The 22,729-nt window shown below is 41.5% G+C and overlaps 1 protein-coding gene across 1 annotated transcript in view; it reads left to right on the forward strand.

Annotated features, from left to right (window-relative positions):
• LOC124616188 (28S ribosomal protein S29, mitochondrial) overlaps window positions 1–22,422 on the forward strand; it is a 99,605-nt gene extending 77,183 nt beyond the window's left edge. Inside the window, exons 5-9 of the mRNA XM_047144482.1 lie at window positions 3,037–3,173; window positions 20,804–20,964; window positions 21,047–21,188; window positions 21,271–21,363; window positions 21,828–22,422. Coding sequence (XP_047000438.1) covers window positions 3,037–3,173; window positions 20,804–20,964; window positions 21,047–21,188; window positions 21,271–21,363; window positions 21,828–22,028 — 734 coding nt within the window. The 3' untranslated portion in view covers window positions 22,029–22,422. The remainder of the gene's footprint in view (window positions 1–3,036; window positions 3,174–20,803; window positions 20,965–21,046; window positions 21,189–21,270; window positions 21,364–21,827) is intronic.
• Window positions 22,423–22,729: the final 307 nt, after the last annotated feature.

Below are 22,729 nucleotides of genomic sequence, written 5' to 3' on the forward strand. Positions count from 1 at the left end.
CAGTGATATGCGACAGAGCCTCTTGCATTAATTTAAGCACATCTGGTGCCTTACATGTCTTATTATTTCTTTCGACATATCTTTTAACATGTCTCCAGGCAAGTTCTAGGGCGTTCAAGTTGCAGTGGTATGGCAGTAAGCTAACAACAGTGTGACCAGCAAACAGTGCTGTTTCATCAGTACTGTACTGATCTACAACGTAAGCTTCAACCTGTTTCAGTAATTCAGGCTTAGTTGCAGTAGAATCAACATGTGCTCCCTTTTCCATCAGCCAATATACAATGTCTTCCTTCCTCCAATGTTTTTGTTGCCTATATTCAAACTAGGATATGAAGCATTGTCCATAATTTCAACACTGTAGGGATTGAATTTGGTTGGTATATCAATGAATCATTTTATAACAGAAAAAAAAACAATCAATTATTGACAAAATTATTTCATTGTATAGAAAAAAAATCTATTCACCAAGTGGCGGCAGAACACACGTATAAAATGCCGGTTGTAATTGGCAAGCTTTTGGAGCCAATGGCTCGTTCTTCAGGCAGAAGGCTTGAAGGGGAAGGAAGAAGGATGAAGGAAAAGGACTGGAGAGGTCAAGGAAAAGGGATATATTTTGGGAAACTCATCCAGAACCGTGGGTCAGGGGAGACTTTCTGTATGGGATGAGAGGGAAAGACTTTATTTTGGAAAGGAAAGTTTGCTACAAACCATATAGTGGAGATGCTGAGTCGCAGATAGGCACAACAAAAAGACTGCCACAGATAAAGCTTTTGGCCAGTAAGGCCTCAGTCGACAATATACACACACACACACACACACACACACACACACACACACAACGGCAGTCTCAGGCAACTAAAACCACACTGCGAGCAGCAGCACTAGCGCATGATGGGAGTGGCGACTGGATGGGGGTAAGGAGGAAACTGAGGTGGGGAGGAAAAGGGATAGTATGATAGGGGTGACAGACAGTGAAGTGCCGCAGTTTAGACAGATGGCAGGGGAGAGATGGCGAGGGACGGGAGTGGGGGTGGGGTGGGGGGTGGGGGGGTGGGGGGGAATAGTGGAGAAGGAGAGAAGTAAAAAGACTGGGTGTGATGGTAGAATGGCAGCTGTGTAGCGCTGAAATGGGAACAGAGAAGGGGCTGGATGGGTGAGGACAGTGACTAATGAACATTGAGGCCAGGAGGGTTAAGGGAACGTAGGATGTATTACAGGGAAAGTTCCCACCTGTGCAGTTCAGAAAAGCTGGTGTTGATGGGAAGGATCCATATGGTACAGGCTGTGAAGCAGTCATAGAAGTGAAGGATGTCATGTTGGCAATGTGCTCAGCAACAGGTTGGTCCCTTGGAAACAAGGCCACGGTTTGTCGGTGGCCATTCATGTGGACAGATAGCTTGTTGGTTGTCATGCCCACATAGAATGCAGCACCACACACCCACCCCCAACCCTCCCCATCTCTCCCGTGCCCTCTGTCTAACCTGTGGCACTTCACTGTCTGCCACTCCTACCATACTATCCCCTCTCCTCCCCACCTTAGCCTCTTCCTTACCCCCATCCAGTCGCCACTCCCATCATGCGTTAGTGTTGCTGCTCCCAGTTGGTTTCAGTTGCTTCCTGTGACTGCAGTCACTCGTGCGTGTGTGTGTGTGTGTGTGTGTGTGTGTGTGTGTGTGTGTGTGTGTGGTGTGTGTGTGTGTGTGTGTGTGTGTGGGGGGGGGGGGGGGGTGTCTATTGTTGACAAAGCCGTTACTGGCTGAAAGTTTTATTTGTGGCAGTCTTTTTGTTGTGCCTATCTGCGACTCAGCATAGTCAGTTTTTGTTACCTTGGTGATAGACCTGCAACAAAAGCTTTTCTCTATTAGTCACTGTTTTGTCAGTGCACACTTTCTGTGTTACATGTCCCGCGTTAACCCATGTTTTGTTAGGTAGTAAATCTTCCATTTCTCGTATCTGAACTTTGAATCTGCTGGAGATAACATCTCCTCCACAAAGCAATATCCTCTCTAACGGTAATAATGCTATTTCATTTCCTACTTTTGAAATGAAAACCAATATCCTTTATCAGTTTATGAAATGTTCTTTTAGAAGCAGGCAATTCGTCATCATTATCTACTGCTTGAAGTATCTTGTTCATTGTAGGCACTTTGTTCCTGAAGAAAAGTGCATGCACCTTTGAGCACACAGCATTTTTAACGAAATAGTGATGGTTTACTAAATTATGTGACATATGTAACTGAACACTCATGTACAGAGAGATCACCACTAACAAACTAAGAAATGATTAGCAGGAATTTACTCTCAAGTGTACAACACAGGAAATCATCTTGATAAACATTAAAAAAAAGAAGAAAAATTTTGGAGTGTGATCGAACCACAACCTTCCATATACAAGTCAATTACTATATTCACTTCACTTGGTGATATTTGGTGATATTTTTATAATGATGTTATACAATGTTTCTCAAATTTGTTAAAAAGGAGAAAATTTAAGTGCTTTGGCATTTCACATGCAAGGGAGAAATGGAGAGACTATTTACAAACCAGGCCAATATGTACCAGTCAGAACTAACTATAATGTTGCGCACAGAACTGTTCAGAGAAAGTGATTGTACACTGATATTAAAAATAAGAAATATGCATTTAGGGTCCTGATCAGCAAAACCATTGCTGTCTGTCAGTGCTTTAGACTGTCCTAAAGTCTCATTAATGGTAGTAAAACATAAAATATTTAATATGTAATTAGGGTGACAACACTCATGAATGTGTGCTACAGCAGGTAACCTATTACCACATATGTGTTTGTTTACATCAGGGTTGTTCTTATGAAGAACATAGGATACATATATAACTTGTAATTTTCAACTGTGGGTTAAATAGAATGTTGCTGTCACATGTGATTCTTGAAAATATAACAACGGATCAAAACCCAGGTTGTTGCAACTTTCAATAGTGACTGTTTTCTCTTTGTTTATAACTGATATATTTGAACTGCCTGTTTTGTGAAATCATTTTTTTTTTTTCTTTTTGAATCAGTTCGAAACTGGCTGAACATGCCCAAAGAAGTTGCCAATTCACAGACAAGGGAGGGTTGTGTGGATCTACCAATAGATGCTGCAGAGTGGTTGGCTCATTTCAAAATGCAGAACAGTACTCTCTTAAACAGGCTTGATGTAAGCATTTTTACAGAACAAGAAGTTTATTTATTTTGTATTCTATCCTACTATCTTTCTACTGTTTGAATAATCAACTATAACTCACTTGACCCAACAGCAGCAATTGCAGTATGACTGACAGAAACATTTATGTGGACAGCCTGTATAACATTCACTATTTACTCACTTTAGACATTTATGTAATTATTTAATTAATGACCCGTATAAAATGTAGATAGCTAGACAATCAGACAGTAATTGTTAGGGATTTCTTTATCTCCCAATGATTCATAATTAATTAATCAGTTTAATTATTAACTTCAATAATTATAGTCAATAGCATTAAATGGTAATAATAATAATAATAAATATGTTTATACTAAAGTGAATAATTGTTCTAATGTTGGTCACCTTGAGCTAATAAAATCTTAGCTAATCACCTATTCTGTAAGTCCACACAATCATTACCTAGTCCGCTACTAGGAAGAATGTATGAAAACTAAGTATCATTTATTGCACATCAAATAAATAACATATCAAAAAAAGCAGTTCTGATTCCTTCATCATCTCCCACATTTTCCAGTTCAATAATAGATGACTTACATAACTTTGTGTGCTATACGTAACTCGACAGGTAAACTGAAAATCGTCCGTTTTAGTTCATGACAGTATAACAATGTAAAGTCTGGTCATTGTTCAGTTTTTAAGCATCATTAAGTGAGAGATCAGAGTGAAAAATATAAAACAATACTGAGTACTGTTTATCAAAGAATACTCAACTGATAGATATCTAGTCCAATAATAAACATACAATGCATACTGTTGTGGTTGTGGTTTGGAGACAGCTTTGTTTTACATGGCGGTTAAGATCCTTGGACCTTTTCTCTTGATTGTGCTATTGTGATCAGATTATTATTCTCCAAAGGCAAATTATTAATTCGTGACTATATGTATCAAAACCTCTAAAATATCTCTGTCGAGATACGCTTGGCACCAGTCGCCACCCGTGAAAATATAATGAACACACATTTGTTTCATCATGTTGTATATAGACTCAAGATATTTGAATTCATTCTCTCACTTTTACAAAAAAACTTTTTTACAAAATATTCAAAAACTTTAACATTCACACATTAATAATTACAATATATTCTTACAAACTAATAGGACAAAAATACAGCTAGATCCATATAGCAGACTTTTACCATAGTTGTAGTACTACTATTAGAGATGGGTGGTGGCTTTCATGTACTCTTAGCTGCTACAGTTCTCAATCAAGCATTTGATATCCCATTATGTCAGAGGGTCTTTATGAGTAACTAAGAGGTAAACAACTGAGAGTAAAAAGTGCTTGAAAATAACTGGAGAAAGTGGCAAAGTGTTTCTGATAAAGATTTTGAAAGGTGAAACTGTCTCATAAATGTTTCTGTCAGGTATGTTCCAGTTTTTGCTGTTTGTAAGTGCATGTAATGTGAATATATTGCATCTGAGCGGGTCAGAAGCAAAGGGTTATAAGTGTACTTCATGCTGTTTTGAGAAGGCTGAAGTTAAAGTTCACAAGGTTTCAGAATTGTCTTTAGATTTCAAAATGGAATTTTAGAATTTTTTATGTGTATTAGGCACAAGAATACTCTGTAGCACTTTCTTTTTCCATGTTGGAATAGCAAGTGATTAGTTTTATATCACGTATCGCAAAATCCATATGCACTTGTACTCCTTTGCTTGTTGTACATTGTGAGTTAAGAAGAATGTGATTTATGCTTACTCTATAATGCTTTATTATTGGTTGTTAACAATTCAGTATCATGAAACTTCTATTTAGAGCTGTAACAAGGAACATTTCTGTAATGCTACTTGAATACCATTTCTTTTGTGGCTTACAATAGTGAAACAAGATAAGAAAGAATTCTTGTCAATGCATTAACCCATTATTGAAAATATTTCGATCAACCTGGTCAGTGATCTCTTCTCATGTATTACAAAAAGATTATTTTGATAATATCAACATTAAAAATCACTATACCCTATGTGAATATAATTCATTTTCTTAGTATAGCATGTAAAATAGTGCTACAAAAGAAGAAACAATCTAGAATGAGATTTTCTCTCTGCAGCGGAGTGTGCGCTGATATGAAATTTCCTGACAAATTAAAACTGTGTGCCGGACCGAGACTCGGTCTCGGGACCTTTGCCTTTCGCGGACAAGTGCTCTACCATCTGAGCTTCTCAAGCACGACTCATGCCCCATCCTCACAGCTTTACTTCTGCCAGTACCTCATCTCCTACCTTCCAAACTTTACAGAAGCTCTCCTGCGAAACTTGAAGAACTATCACTCCTGTAAGAAAGGATATTGTGAAGACATGGCTTAGCCACAGCCTGGGGGATGTTTCCAGAATGAGATTTTCACTCTGCAGCGGAGTGTGCGCCGATATGAAACTTCCTGGCAGATTAAAACTGTGTGCTGGACCGAGTTGTGCTTGGGTAGCTCAGATGGTAGAGCACTTGCCCACAAAAGGCAAAGGTCCCAAGTTCAAGTCTCGGTCTGGCACACAGTTTTAATCTGCCAGGAAGTTTCATATCAGTGCACACTCCGCTGCAGAGTGAAAGTCTCATTCTGGAAACATCCCCCAGGCTGTGGCTAAGCTATGTCCCCGCAATATTCTTTCTTTCAGGGGTGCTAGTTCTGCAAGTTTCGCAGGAGAGCTTCTGTAAAGTTTGGAAGGTAGGAAACGAGGTACTGGCAGAAGTAAAGCTGTGAGGACAGGGCGTGAGTCGTGCTTGGGTAGCTCAGATGGTAGAGCACTTGCCCGTGAAAGGCAAAGGTCCCAAGTTAGAGTCTCGGTCTGGCACACAGTTTTAATCTGCCAGGAAGTTCCAAGAAACAATCTATTAATAATCTGATTCCAGGAAGTCTTTCTCTTCATCTGGTTTAAGTACTTCAAGTGGGTCATCCCTGGTTGTTCTTTTTGGTTGTCTGTCTTCATGTGAAAGTGAACAGAATAATTCATGATGGTTAGCTGGGATAAATGGAAGCAAATTCAAAAGATTTTTGTAATTTGGAAGCTTAAACTTTGGAGATTGGTTGTATAGAGGTGACAAGATGACATTTGTGGGAGTTCCACCTTTTCTGTTGTGTATTGTTAGACACAAGTATGCCTGTATCTCTTTGGTGTCAACTGTTAAGTGATTTTTTATAACTAGTTTTCTTTTCATTCACCAGGGAGCAGCTATGTTACATGCCTTAGCATGCACCAGATGCACTTATCCCATTTTCTAGGAAGTGTCACTTGTATCCCATTGCCTCTGACCCCTCATATATTAGGACTATATTAGCCACTCCTATAATTTATCAGAATATTATCACTCTAGGACATAAAATCTGCATAACCCTATGTTCCCATTAAACAGGTTTTAATTTTGCCATAAGTATATACATGATAGAGTTCTATGGAAAATTGAATAAATGATTTGGTAGAAGAATTTTATAAACAAAATAGTAGTTAAGTAGTGTAAGAGAAAGAGCATAATTTTTTTATTTAGTACTTACTTATTTTCAAATCAAAGTAGTGGCTTCGCTCCTAATATACATATATAAAGTTATATAGAAGTAATTTCAAAAATTATCAGTTTCACTAGATTGCAGTGGCTGCTTCTCATTCCACATTCCTGAAGGTTGTCCTTTATGTAGAGATTTACAGAACAGGAAGTGCGAAGAAATGTTTTTAGCTTTCATTAAATTATTAGGGTTATTCATTGTTTCTAGATGGTAATTACCAAGTATAATGTAACAAGATGTTTCATATGACTTTGCCACATCGAATGACTTCTGTAACCTTCCTCCTGTGACTACTAAATGTGTGAAACGTTATTAGATAATTTACACAAGACTATAGAATTTGCTTTTCATTTCTCTTCTCATTTATTGGTACCAAGTTCAGTTTTGATGATCAGCTTTTGAGAATATGTGAGCATCTGTATGTTAACAAGGACTGGTAAGCTACATCATCTTGAAGTTTGAAGTTTCAAACATTTCATAAGTGGCAATGATCAACAAAATTGTTATACAACTCCATAAACAATGAATTGCTATTAGTATATTAAATGATTATTTACAATAGATTGACACTGAAATTACACGTTGACATAGTAACTGTACAGACTGAAAGCTAGTCCATGATTTCTGAAAACTATACTGTATTTATGTATTGAATGCTCACCTCTGACTGATGGTGGGTTTGTGTTATACATCTCTTTATGATACCTGTAGTATGATATTAAAAAATATTAAAGTATAGAGCCATTACATTTTAAATGTTAACATAAATACAGTGAAAATAGAAGATGCAAAGCTATAATAGGCCGTTAGGTAAATTAGCTTAACCAAAATCTGAGTAATTAGAAAATGACAATAAGTACTACTTTATTAGCAGGAAGTTTTAATATGCACAGGGATCCTCAAAGTTCCCCAAGAATTTTCTAGAAAGTGAGATTTTGTATTTGGGAAAATTAATAAACTGACATATTATTTTAGATAAAGTATACATTTCCATAAACATAAAAATTGTGGCTACTAAACTAATACTGGATTTTGAAAAGAATTACACTTTAGTATTGGAACATTATGTAACATGGAAATTTTGAATGCAAAGGAATTCAGGTACTACAGCAGATGATGAGTAGAACGAATAGTAGCTTATTATCTAAATCACTTTATTCAGCAGATTAATATTGTACATATATATTGTCACAGAAGAAGCTGAGTAGCACTGTGGTGTAGTGGTTATGATACTAAACTGTTGCATGGAGGGTCGTGAGTTCAAAATTCACCCGGAATGTACAATTTTAATTTCTATGTTTGGTTCAAGTACATTCCAGAAATATCCACAGATGTCAAGCATCATTGTACTGGAATGTTCTGTAGCTGTATATATACTGTATGTATTTTGGCTGGAGGTAGTTCGCTCCGCACTCTTGTACGTGCAATTGCTGAATAAACCTTTGTTAAGTGAAGTTAGTGTTCATCATTCACCTAATTACACCTTCTTTTGTGTGACACTGTTTTGGTGGAGGCGCCAGGTATTGAAACTTCTGATAGCGCACATTATCGACAACACAGTGGCTCCCGTCAGACAATGACAGAGCCACCATTTACATGGCGAGAAACCCGAGTTCGAGCCGTATTCAACAGATTGCAATCTACCAGAGACAGAAGAAGGAGAGGACGTTACGATGACAGCAACTGTGTGCCATCACATGAGACATCCTTCCGGGTTCTCTGGGTATGATGGTCAAGATCCAAACAAGTGGCTGAAGGTATATGAGCATATAGCCAAATCTAACAAATGGGATGAAACCGTGTGTTTGGCTAACGTATTTTGTTACTTAGAAGACACTGCCAAGCAATGGTATGAGAACAACGAGGAGAAGTTCACAAACTGGGAAGTATTCCAGGCGGAACTGCGAATGTATTTCGGCGACACACAACAACATAAGTGCAAGGTTGAAAATAAATTAAAGTGCAGGTCACAGCGTCCAGGAGAAACTACAGCACTACAGCATCCTACATTCAAAATGTCTTGGATCTGTGTGAAATAGTGTATCCTAGAATGAAGGAGGAAAATAAGGTTGCACATATCATGAAGGGTTTGCTGAGGACATGTATCAATCCCTACTCTTGAAGGAGGTATCGACAGCAGATGATTTAATAAAATGGTGCCAGTATATCGAGACAATGCATCAAAAAAGAATTACATGCAAGAAGTTTGAATGGCTTCCAAACGTTGTATTGATTACTGTGATGGAGGAAGCAACTGTTTTCGCAAGTGTTCTTCATCAGATAGTGAGAGAGGAAGTTCAGAAGGCACTTGGATTGCACGGCAAGCAAAAAGCTGAGACCTTTCAAGAGGTCATAAGGGAGGAAGTGGAACAGACATTGAACCCAATCTCTCATCCTTCATTTACTTTAAAGCGTTGAAAAAGTTGAGACCCAGGCGGAGTTATGTTCCTACAATGCCGTACAAGGAACCTGTTTGGGCACCAAGGAAGACTGACGTCTGGAGGATCCCTGATGTCTGGAGGACCCAGGATGACCAACCAGTATGTTTCCACTGCGGATGAATGGGACATGTGGTGTGCTGTTGTCGAGAAAGACGGTGGATATTTGATGACGCCCACGCCAAAAGACAGCAGACAGATCTTAGCTGATGCTAACTCTGGGGCGATGAAGATGAACAAGAAGATGTGGGTGCAGGATGACGCAGGTCACCATTGCCGCAAGCTAGCCGCTGGAGAGGACGCTTCCCAACATGCCAATCAAGGTCTCCATTGCTGTTTTGAAGCTCCAGCCGATCACCTAGCCGGTGCAACCTGGAAAACTAAAGGGTGCGACCTTCCTTGGAGGTGAGGCCACTGAAAAGAAAAATCCTCTGTCGTCGATCACTACAGAAATGTAGGAAACTACGTCGATATCCTCATGGATGGCCAACCAGCCCAAGCTCTTGTGGACTCCGGAGCATCAAATTCAGACATTTTGGAGTAGTACTGTCACCTGTTGCAGAAAATCATGTTTGTTGACAGCAAAATATCTCTGCTGAAGGTGGCTAATGGTAAATTTGTAGAATTTACAGGAAACTGTACCATTCGTGTGGGTATAAGTGGCCATACACAGCCCTTAGAATTCTTCGTCTTACAAGAGAGAAGTCATGACGTCATTCTCGGATGGCTTTTTGAAAGCTTCCCAGTTAATTATAGATTGTGGTCGCTCGAAGATTATGCTAGACGAGATAAGATACTGTGGACAGGAAGATGTGTGTGTGTGCTGGATGAAGTGATCATTCCTGCAGTCAGTGCTAGAAAGGCAACTGTCATGTGTCATGCTATGCATCACCCCGTGGATCTTGTAGTGGAATGTAAGAGAAGCACACCACTGAAGCATAACTTGGTTATCCCAGCCTCTGTCGTCTCGTTTAAGAACGGAATCAGTGAATTGTGGATAGTTAACTGTCGCCGAGAACCGCAGATCCTTCCAAGATGCATGTGCGTAGCAAACACTGAGCTGTTAACTCCCATGCCGAGTCTGTATGCGAAATTAGCGCTACCACTACGAGACAAGATCTTCTAGTTTGACTATCAACAGATCTCTTTAAGGAACAACAGAAGTCAACAGATCTCTTTAAGGAACAACAGAAGTAGCTACTTGCCATTCTTCAAGAGTTCTCTGAATGCTTCAATCCACAGGTGAAGAGCAAATTAGACAAATCAATGGTGAAGCACCAGATTAACACTGGAGACCATCAACCAATAAGCTAGAGAGCATACCATGTGTCAGCAATGGAACGTTGAATAATTCGCGATGAGGTAGAGAAAATGATGATGAATGACATCACTCAGTCGTCACACAGCCCATGGTCGTCACTAGTGGTTCTTGTCAGGAAGAAGGATGGTAGTTGTCGCTTTTGTGTTGATTACAGGAAGCTTAATAAGATGACTAAAAAGGATGTTTTCCCTCTTCCACGAATTGATGGTACACTGTATTGTCTGAAGGGTGCTAAGTTTTTTTTAACCATGGACATGTACTCGGGATCCTGACTAATCGAAGTAAATGAGGCTGATCATGAGAAAACTGCATTCATCACCCCTGAGGGCCTGTATGAGTTTAAGGTAATGCCGTTTGGTTTGTGTATTGCACCAGCAACTTTTGAACGGATGATGGATAATCTTCTACGTCACCTGAAGTGGACGATGTGTCTTTGTTATTTAGATGACGTTATAGTGTTCTCAGAGACATTTGATGAACATATGAAAACACGGAGAGCCATTCTTAAGTGTCTCCAACAAGGCGGACTGAAACTTAATCCAAGAAAGTGTCTCTTTGGAGCAAAAGAAATCAAAATACTTGGACACCTTGGGTCAAATGAAGGTGTGTGGCCAGACCCAGAGAAGGTGAGATCTATAACGGAATTTCCTATTCCTAAAAGTATTAGAGATGTGAGAAGCTTCCTTGGATTATGTTCTTATTACCGTCATTTTACCTAAGACTTTTGTATCAAAGCCAGGCCACTCTATGAGTTGTTAAAAGCTCATGCTAAAGGTATCTGGAGTGGTGCTCAACAAGATTCTTTCGATGTGCTGCGAAAAGCTCTGACGACTGACCCTGTACTTGGTCTGTATGATGAGAGAGCACCTACATAACTACACACGGATGCCAGTGAGTATGGGGTTGGTGCTGTTCTGATGCAAATTTCGGATGGAGAAGATAAAGTTATAGCCTATGCTTCTAGGGCACTTACAAAAGCTGAGAGAAAATACCCAACTACAGAAAGAGAATGTCTTGCTGTGATCAGGGCCATGTGCAAATTTGGACAGTATCTCTATGGAAGGCCATTCACAGTTGTTACGGACCATCATTCACTTTGTTGGTTGACGTGTGTTAAGGATCCAACAGGACGACTCGCCAGGTGGGCACTACGTCTTCAAGAGTATGACATTACCATAGTGTACAAAAGTGGAAGAAAACACCAAGATGCCGACTGTCTCTCAAGAAACCGTGTGCAAGACCATCAAGACTTTGATGAAGATAGTGACTGTCTCGTTGCACTCCACGATCTCTTTGCTGAGCAGAAGAAGGACACCAAGGTATCTCAAATTATGCTTGCTTTAAATCGGTCAGAGTATGTGAAAGGACAATTTAAGGTTGTTGATAGATCACTTTGCAAGAAAAACTTTGATTCGTTTGGAAAGAGGTGGCTACCAGTGGTTCCTAAACATATGTGCTTAGATGTTCTATAGAAATTCCATGACACACCTGAGGCCGGACATGTAGGATTTATTAAGACCTACGATAGAATCCGCAAAAGATTTTTCTGCTCAGGTTTGTTTAGGAGTGTCTGTCACTATGTGTGTCACTGTCAAGAGTGGCAGAGGAGAAAGGCAGTTCCTCAGAAACCACCTGATCTACTCATACCAATTCCACCAGCCGAAACACCTTTCCAGCATGTTGGGATTGACCTCATCAGACAATTTCTAATGTCTGCTAGTGGCAATAGATGGATTATTGTTTACACTGATTATCTGACACGCAATGCCATTACAAAAGCCATGAAAACAGCCGAAGCATCCGAGGTAGCCAAATTCATTGTGGAAAACATTGTATTAAAACACGGTGCCCCAAGGTCGTTAATTATGTATTGAGGGAAAGTTTTTCAATCAAATCTTGTGACAGAGATAAACCATCGGTAGAACATTACTCATCACATGATGATTGCCTACCATCCACAAACTAATGGGCTTACTGAACGCCTTAATAAGTCCTTGGCTGACAAGCTATCAAAGTTCGTTAATGTTGAGCAGAACGTATGGAATGAGGTGCTACCTTTCGTGACTTTTGCCTACACCACCGCCAAACAAGACACCATAGGATTTACACAATTTCCTGGTGCATGGGCGTGAGGCGACTGTGACGATGGACACTGTGTTTCCGTTACAGCCTGATGACATGGACGACGACTTCATCGGCCAGGTGTTAACCAGAGCTGAGTTAGCCCGGCAGTTAGCTCGACTCTGCACGCTGCAGGCTCAAGAAAACGACCGCTGAAGGTATGACACGAGCCACCGCCCTGTTATCTACCAGCCTGATGACCTCGTCTGGATCTTCACTCCTATTCGGAAGGTTGGTCTCTCTGAGAAGCTCCTTAGGCGCTACTTTCGGTGTCATAAGGTTGTAAGACAGTTGTCTGATGTTAGCTATGAAGTTGAAGATTTCGACCCCGGCGCAAGATCAGAGATATGGTCCATGTCCTTCGAATGGAGCCCTACAAGGGTCCTGCCACCCAGGGTAAATTTGAAGCTAGAGCGATAGGCAACAAGCGGCAAGGTGATGAAGAGTGTAGCGGGTAGCGGCAAAAGAAGTTATAAGAAGATCACCGCCTGGGCGAGCACCAGTTATTGGGAGTTGGAGTATGCTGGACTGATGACTTGTTCCCGGACTAAAATGACGTAACACCGAGACACTGTTATCTTAAGGAGGGAGCAATGTCGCAGAAGAAGCTGAATAGCACTGTGGTATAGTGGTTATGATACTAAACTGTTGCATGGAGGGTCGTGAGTTCAAAACTCACCTGGAATGTACAATTTTAATCTCTCTATTCAGTTCGAGTACATTCTAGAAGTATCCACAAATGTCAAGCATCATTGTACTGGAATGTTCTGTAGCTGTATATACTGTATGTGTTATGGCTAGAGGCAGTTCGCTCCGCGCTCTTGTATGTGCAATTGTTGAATAAACCTTCGTTAAGCGAAGTTAGTGTTCGTCATTCATCCGATTACACCTTCTTCTACGTGACAATATTAAGGACATGGCGGAAGAACAGAGACTAAGAAAAAAGCAAAGATTTACAAAATATATGCCAAGTTATGGCTTTCAGAGCTTTCTTTGTGGTTGATGTTCACCACAGAGGGTGCCTCACAGTCCCTCAGTAGCATGGAGCATGGTGAATATGGCAAGAGGGTGAGGCTGAAGACTGAGAGTGTGTCATCACGAGGTCAGCCGCACTGAACTACTGTCAGTAAGAGGAGTGGATGTTGGGGGTTCATCAATGGCAGAAACATCCTTGGACAATAGCCTTGTGTACCAGTGACACAGTGAATGCTGTGATGTAGTGTGGCACGTGCATTGCAGTTTAACTGACGTGGCAGTGGTCCATTGTTTGAGGTCGACATAGCAATGCGTGGGGCGTCATTTGTGGAGTGGTTGAAGGGAAGCTCGACCAGTAAAGTGATGAGCTGAGCAATCGGTGTGGAGCATTTGTTGTAGTAGTAGTAGCAGGCAGCGTCATTGAATGGCACGGTATTGGCATGTGGTGGCAAGGGAAGACGTGAAAATCCAACCTTATGATGTGTAGTTAAGATGTTTGTCATAGGTGGGGTGGAACATGCCATGTCTTGCTGTATATGGCACCATGCATATTGAGTTGGTGAGTGTGGTAACCAGGGAGGATAAAACCAGTGTGGCTGAGTGTAGTCTGGGTGAAGTTGGTCAGCATGTTCATATCCATGAGTCACTGGGCTTGAGTCGTCGATAGATCTGGAAGGACTAGTGAAATCAGGGTGATCGGTTTCCTCAGTGGTTGTGCATAATCAAGGCATATGCGACATGGAGAGTAATGCATGTGTGGCGCAACAGTGTCACCTGGAAGTTGGGTTTGACAGTTTCACTCATGGAGAATGTCCATTAAAGGCAGCTTGGAAGGGTATAGATGAGATCCAGGGCATCGAACTGTGAAGAGGAATGAGGTCATTGTCGGTTTTGGGAAGAAGCAATGGCGAGTGCCCATTTGCCATCAATGAATCAAAACACGAGGCACGTCGAATTCGGAACTTGTGTCAGTCGAGTGCAACAGCTTGGAACTGACCGCAGAGTCACATTCAATGCGAGCACAGCCTGGAGCATGCTATTCGACAGCAGTCGTAGTCAGTGAGGGACATGAAGAATTGATGCAGTGTGAAGTGAGAAGGCAGCTAGAGAAGAGCCAAGCCGGAAAATAGACACACTCAATGTCTGCAGCACAGTAAGCATGGGCACGCAGCTTGTTATTGTGGGGGTATGCTGGCAACAAACTCCTCCCGCATGAGTGCACCAGCGTAGAGGGCACGGTCGCCCGACGTGTTACTGTTTGTGTTGACAGCGTGAAGGTCCAGTTGCTGGAAAGTGACTGTGACGTCACTGTCAGTAGCACTCTTGTGGGTCCAGATGGACCATGGTGAAGCATGAAGGTGGGCATCACACGTAATAGGAATGACCTGGGGCTGCATGTTATTGTTTATGTTGACCAAGCAAATGCTGGGTTGCTTGGCAACATCTGTGATGTCACCATCGGCAGCATTCTGTGGGTCTGGACAGACTCAGTTGTAGCACTGTGGTGGGTGTCGTACACAGTGGGAATGTGTTGATACTGTTAGCTATAGTAAACTTGTGGAGGTGGCACAATGGAGGCAGGCAAAACTTGTTACACGAGTGCCGAATTCGCAGCACTGTACTTATCGTGAGTCAGTGGTACAACAGTAATGTCACTGATAACCACATAGTAGCCACTTAAATGTTGGCATCTTGCATCATGTTGTTAACAGCAAGCATATTTTCCATAATTGTAAACAATGTTTGGGAGTTGTCTGGACAAAATGGTGGCAATAGCAGGTTTGACAGGTTTTGACGGCAGGAATGGTTGTGAGTGGCAAAATCGTGATTGATTAGAGTAGTTTATCCAGCAGGATCATCACCCGAGGTCATCATGGTGTAGTACATAAGGAACCAAACGTAGTGGATGTGGTGACAGAGTCAACCGGCGTAGCAGCAATGATCAGTCTGTGGGTGTGATGAGAATGTGTTGCACGGTGGATCACCCGAGAGTCCCATGGAGGGGTGGGTGATACAGAAGCACAGTCGCCATTCACAGAATGTAATGCGAACACCAGATCAGTGTGGCTTCGATGGCCGTGGTCACTGAGGGCATTGCCCTTCATGGTGGCACGTAATGTGAGTGCCTGTTGTGGTGTCAGTGTGGCTGTGATGGCTGTGGTCATTGATTGCATTATCGGTGTCATTGCAAGATGTGGTGTGTCACATGGGACCCTTGTGGAAGGGGTGAGGAATGCAGAAGTGGGCAGCCCATTGCGACAGGCTGCGTTTCACATGAAAGGCAACTGTGTGGGAAATGAGTGCGGAAAACAGGTGGCCTCGTGCATGGAATGTTGCGCAAGATCGCGCCGTCATGGGTTAGGGTGTGCGATTGCAGTGTGCTTCACATTCTTATTACGTTTCTACAGTATTCTGCACTGAGTGTTGCACTGGAGCTCCACAGTTCCATTGCAGAATGTTCTGTGAAAGCACTGGGTATGGCGTTGGAAATGGTGGATGAGGCATTGTGTGTAGTAAACAACATTGTGCAATAAATAAACTTTGCAATGATGAGCTGTCTAGCGAATGATATTTGGCATCGCCACTGTGGTGTGCAGTGCAGTGAACACTGTTGGTGACATGTTGAATGTTTGGAACACAATTCTCAGTAACAATCAGGTCCTGTAGCAACAACAATATGAAGAGTGTCATTATCTGTTGTGTAGTAACACTACAGGAAAACACACAAGTCAAAATAGTCAATGGAAGAACACAGTATCACTGTTGTGCACTGTACATGCCAAGTAGATAATCCATGTTGAAAAATCTCTTGGATATGATGAAAGGCAAAACATCAGAACAGCACTGAATTGCCAGCTCGTGGTGGATGTCAAAAACACATTGTAGTCATCGAAAAACTGATTGTCTGAGTGTTGGGGTCTTCGTGATCATTAGGGTCAGCAATGTGGGATTCAGGTACCGTGCTGGATTATGAGTAGAACAAATCCCAACAACTTATTATCCAAATTACTGTATTCAGTAGACACAGTAAACAGATGTGAAGGACATGGGAGAGAAGCAGAGACTGAAGAAAAGTCAAATACATACAAAAGATATGCCAGGATATTGATTTCAGATTTCTCTTTGTGGTTGATGGTCACCACACAATGTTTGAAATATTGCGTTTTCAGAGAAAGTAAAATACACTCCTGGAAATTGAAATAAGAACACCGTGAATTCATTGTCCCAGGAAGGGGAAACTTTATTGACACATTCCTGGGGTCAGATACATCACATGATCACACTGACAGAACCACAGGCACATAGACACAGGCAACAGAGCATGCACAATGTCGGCACTAGTACAGTGTATATCCACCTTTCGCGGCAATGCAGGCTGCTATTCTCCCATGGAGACGATCGTAGAGATGCTGGATGTAGTCCTGTGGAACGGCTTGCCATGCCATTTCCACCTGGCGCCTCAGTTGGACCAGCGTTCGTGCTGGACGTGCAGACCGCGTGAGACGACGCTTCATCCAGTCCCAAACATGCTCAATGGGGGACAGATCCGGAGATCTTGCTGGCCAGGGTAGTTGACTTACACCTTCTAGAGCACATTGGGTGGCACGGGATACATGCGGACGTGCATTGTCCTGTTGGAACAGCAAGTTCCCTTGCCGGTCTAGGAATGGTAGAACAATGGGTTCGATGACGGTTTGGATGTACCGTGCATTATTCAGTGTCCCCTCGACGATCACCAGTGGTGTACGGCCAGTGTAGGAGATCGCTCCCCACACCATGATGCCGGGTGTTGGCCCTGTGTGCCTCGGTCGTATGCAGTCCTGATTGTGGCGCTCACCTGCACGGCGCCAAACACGCATACGACCATCATTGGCACCAAGGCAGAAGCGACTCTCATCGCTGAAGACGACACGTCTCCATTCGTCCCTCCATTCACGCCTGTCGCGGCACCACTGGAGGCGGGCTGCACGATGTTGGGGCGTGAGCGGAAGACAGCCTAACGGTGTGCGGGACAGTAGCCCAGTTTCATGGAGACGGTTGCGAATGGTCCTCGCCGATACCCCAGGAGCAACAGTGTCCCTAATTTGTTGGGAAGTGGCGGTGCGGTCCCCTACGGCACTGCGTAGGATCCTACGGCCTTGGCGTGCATTGGTGCGTCGCTGCGGTCCAGTCCCAGGTCGACGGGCACGTGCACCTTCCGCCGACCACTGGCGACAATATCGATGTACTGTGGAGACCTCACGCCCCACGTGTTGAGCAATTCGGCGGTACGTCCACCCGGCCTCCCGCATGCCCACTATACGCCCTCGCTCAAAGTCCGTCAACTGCACATACGGTTCACGTCCACGCTGTCGCGGCATGCTACCAGTGTTAAAGACTGCGATGGAGCTCCGTATGCCACGGCAAACTGGCTGACACTGACGGCGGCGGTGCACAAATGCTGCGCAGCTAGCGCCATTCGACGGCCAACACCGCGGTTCCTGGTGTGTCCGCTGTGCCGTGCGTGTGATTATTGCTTGTACAGCCCTCTCGCAGTGTCCGGAGCAAGTATGGTGGGTCTGACACACCGGTGTCAATGTGTTCTTTTTTCCATTTCCAGGAGTGTATTTCCTTCAAACAGGTGTTGGCATTTGAACAAGCTGTCAGTCTGGAAACAAGCAGTTTTTAGGTGGATGAAATTTTTATGAGCACTTGGTTTACAGGTGTAGTAAATTATTAATATTACTTTAAATAAAGTGTTTCCATGTGAACTAAATATACCATTGTCATCAATAATTGGTTAGTTATACTGTGAATAATGAAATTTTGAGAAATACTGCATGAATAAGAATCTGGTAATTCTGTGTACACATAGTATATGCATTAGTAATGAACAGAATCAGAAAAGGGGAAAAATATTATTGGCATCAAGACTGGTATGGGAACAAGTAAGATAATCCAACCTTGCTCTGTTAAACAATGTCATCATAAAATGGTTCAAATGGCTCTGAGCACTATGGGACTCAACTTCTGAGGTCATTAGTCCCCTAGAACTTAGAACTAGTTAAACCTAACTAACCTAAGGACATCACAAACATCCATGCCCGAGACAGGATTCGAACCTGCGACCTAGCGGTCTTGCGGTTCCAGACTGCAGCGCCTTTAACCGCACGGCCACTTCGGCCGGACTCATCATAAAAATTAATTTTGAAGATAAAGAGGAATGTTACTCAGGATTGTTAATGCATTACTACGTCTGCTACATACTGAAGGCCTTGATCTGTCTTGTTCACACTGTGGATGACATTTCTGCTTAATTAACTTAATAAATGTCCTTTATTTGGTGTCTTAGATTGGAAATTGTACAGTACCAAGATTTATGAATGGAGTTTTGATGTGTGAAGTATGATAAGAGGCACTTGCCACAGGAACTGCTGAGACCAGTGAAATTAGTAGAAGTCAGCTGGTGTTGAATTGTTTTTGCTCATAGCCAACCTTAATTAGCAAATAGTACTGTTCACATTGCATCGTGTAGCAGTATTTTGTGATTTGCATAAACAGTTTTTCAGTGTTGATTATATCACATCATTTAACGAAAATAACAATATTGTGAGAAGGAAGGTTGCTACTCACCATATACTGGAGATGCTGAGTCGCAGATAGGCGCAACAAAAAGATTTTCACTCTTAAAAGCTTTCGGCCAATGGCTTTTGCCAACAATAGACACACATATGCACACAAACACTCGTGCAAATGCAATACATGAGTCATGTGTGTGAGTTGCGTTTGCATGTGTGTGTGTGTCTGTGTGTGTGTGTGTGTGTGTGTGTGTGTGTGTGTGAAAATCTTTTTGTTGTGCCTATCTGCGACTCAGCGTCTCCGCTATATGGTGAGTAGCAACTTAACTTCTCATAATATTGTTACAGTCCACCCTGGATTTCGATTGTTTCATTTAATGAAAATTTTGACTATATAAAACCAGTGCATATTTGATTTACATCTTGCCTCACCTTTGGGAAGAGAGTATCTGGGAGGCAGGGTTCACTTACAACTGCACCTACCGCCCCCAGGTGCCAAGTTACATAGTGTGTACAATGCCTTGAGTTGTACTACATCCCTGGAGAACCTTATTTGAGAAGGAATCTGTGTAACTCAGAATGAACTGTTGAATTAATATTTTCTGTGTGAGATATGTAGCATGGCAGGATACTTTTGGTGGATAATCATTCTACTGTCCTTTACTACATTTACAGACTGGTTGTGTCACCATTTTGCAGTAGGTTTGTGTTTATCATAAGGGTCTTAAACTGTGCTGTCAGCTCTTGGATCATGTTGAATCACGCAAAGTCCATAAACTGGAGGGGCACTGTCGTAAACTGCTGGACACATGTTTGATAAGAGCTAGCTTCAAATCCTAAACCAGGTGTTCTAATTTAGATTTGCCATCATTTTCTCAGTTACTCAGGTAGCGGCAAACAGTCTTCTGGAGCTACAGCTAGTTCTACTCTTAAGTCACTAGTCGTTAGAAATAGAGAAAGGGAAATTACATTTTTAAACAAACACTATATACATGCACAAAAAATATTATTGAAAGTCTCTGTTAGTATGAGGATTTCATAGACCTTCCACATATAAAATGGCCTTTACATATTACCAGTCCACTGCCCACAAAGAGACGTCTCTCTCTCTCTCTCTCTCTCTCTTTCTCTTTCTCTTTCTCTCTTTCTCTTTCTCTCTTACTCTCTCTCTCTGTCTGTTCAAGCAGGCCTTAGAAGGCTGTATCATCCTCAGGTGGTAGGCATTAGGCATCACTGGATGCAGATATGAATGGACATGTGGTCAGCACACTGCTCTCCCAGCCATCATCAGCTTTCATGACTGGACCTGCAATGTCTCAGTCAAGTAGCTTCCCAATTGGCCTTACAAGGGCTGAGAGCACCCCACTCACCAACATTGCTCAGCAGACCTGGGCAGTCATCCATCCAGGTGCTAGCTAAGCTTGACAGGCTTAACTTCGGTGATCTGATGGGGACTGGTGCCACCATTGCAGGAAGGCCATTGGCAAAGAAACTTTTAAACTTCCACAATTTAATTATTTAACTTATTTAGGCTGTTATCTCAAACTCAGTTCTAGGGCTTGATGGGAGAGGTTTGTAAGAGGTTAATGTCTTCACACTCTTTTAGTGATTATTTATTTGTGTAGAAATTTCTTACCAAATTTGTGTTAGATTCATAAATATATGAATTAATTTGCAGCTCAGGGTATCTAGGGATCTTACGTGGAGTAAAAGAGAATCAACAAGTAAAGATGCACCCTTGATGGAGTTGATTGAATTGGGAATTAACCGAGTAAAGTATGCTTGTGACATTGTCAGTGTAATTGCAGAAGAAATTAAATTACACTCAACTGCTGGGAGGTAAATTGGAACATACTGAAATCATAGTTAAAGAAAAAATAAAAGAAAACTCGATTATTTCCTACTCGTTATTTTGTTTCAGGTGCAAGACTCTTGTTGTCATTGATGGCTTCAATGCATTCTTCTACCCCACAACTCGTGTCTTTTCAGAGACAAAGAAAGCTGTTCCTCCATCAAATATAACTTTAACTGAAGCATTGTTAAACATCACAAAGTTTGACTGGGTATAATTTTATTAATTGACTGTTTATAATAGCACCGTAAGCATAATAATGTGCAAAATTTTGATTAATTTTGTAATTTCAGTGCAATGGTGCAATAGTTCTCACTGTAGATAAACTTCTCGCTTATGGGGAGAGACGACAGAGTGATTTACCAGTAAACCTGCTTGGGAAAGAGGTGGGTTACATTTTATGTAAACACTGTTTTTAGCGTAGCGTGATTTTTGCTGCTGTTGTGTGTATACTGAATATAAATAATATTGAGATAACATCAAACTGCATGTCATGACAAACTGCTGTCTTTCTTCAGTAAAAAAATTGAAACAGAAAATGGATTAGGTGCAAATAGTTCACTAAATAGATCACTGTCTTTCCACTCTAGTTATTTGATACATAAATAATGGCACATGGGAAGCCTAGTTCTTTTATAAATTTCCTAAAAATAAATTTGTTAGCGTGATCAAGTGAAATTCATGGATTCCTGCTTTTTCCCTATTTAACCATTTGTGCAATGTAAACTGAGAACACTTCAACAGTGTCTGTCATGTCACATGCACTTCTTTGTGTTTTACTGCCTATCTACTAAATTTGTTCTCTTTTTTCCCTTTTTTGCCATGGTGCTGTATGCTCTATACATTTCAGGGTTTTGAGCATCTGGATCCATTTGTTCCAATTCATGTGCCTGAATACAGTGATAAGGAAATCCATAGCTGCCTGGACTATTATGCAGACAGACGATGGATACAAAATGAAAGAGGACTATCTGAAGACGGGCGCAAGGAATTGATATTTATCAGTGCCTATAATCCAAGACGACTAATGTTAGAGTGTGCCTCTTTATAATTTTCTGTTCTTTTTAAAAAGTATTTATATAGTGAAAAAGAGAGTTATTAACCATATGCATGAAACTCATAGGTATGAAAGCTACATATGTGAAATGTCAGTCATTAATTGTTTGTAAGGCTTTACTATGTATTGGTGAGTGAGAATGAATTCTCTGGTTTGTCAGCCATCAGAAACTTGTCAGAGAGTGTAAAGGCATAGAAATTGCCACACAGTTAATGAAAAATAGTAGTGATTGTGGTGTACTTAAAATATGAAAATGGAATGAACAGTTGTGACACTGAATGTATTTATTATAGTGCAGTACAGTGAAAAATATTTAAAATTTGTGTTCACAGAAAATAACATTAACTGAATGTATTTAAGTAAAGATAAAAAATTGTTTGCTTTTTAATTTAATTTTTTATTTTTCCCTGATACGTGTTGTTGATTTGCAGTTGAAGTGTTAGGTGTGGCATAAGGCCAACACTACACAAGCCATGTGGAACTGGTGGCACTGTAGCCGTCCATTCTGTGCTACTGACAGTTTCTTATTGGCCCTTTCCTCAGCAAAAGTGTATGCTTATGAATTGTTAAACATTATTTGCTGTATCACATAACAGGGACTACATTTCACGTGAGGCATCAGGAAAATTCAACAGCATGTTCTGAAAAATAAAAAAAATAAAAATTTATTGCATCCCCCAACTTGCCTCACCAGA

Source organism: Schistocerca americana, chromosome 5 (genome assembly GCF_021461395.2).
Source record: "Schistocerca americana isolate TAMUIC-IGC-003095 chromosome 5, iqSchAmer2.1, whole genome shotgun sequence".
Taxonomy (NCBI): Eukaryota; Metazoa; Arthropoda; class Insecta; order Orthoptera; family Acrididae; genus Schistocerca; species Schistocerca americana.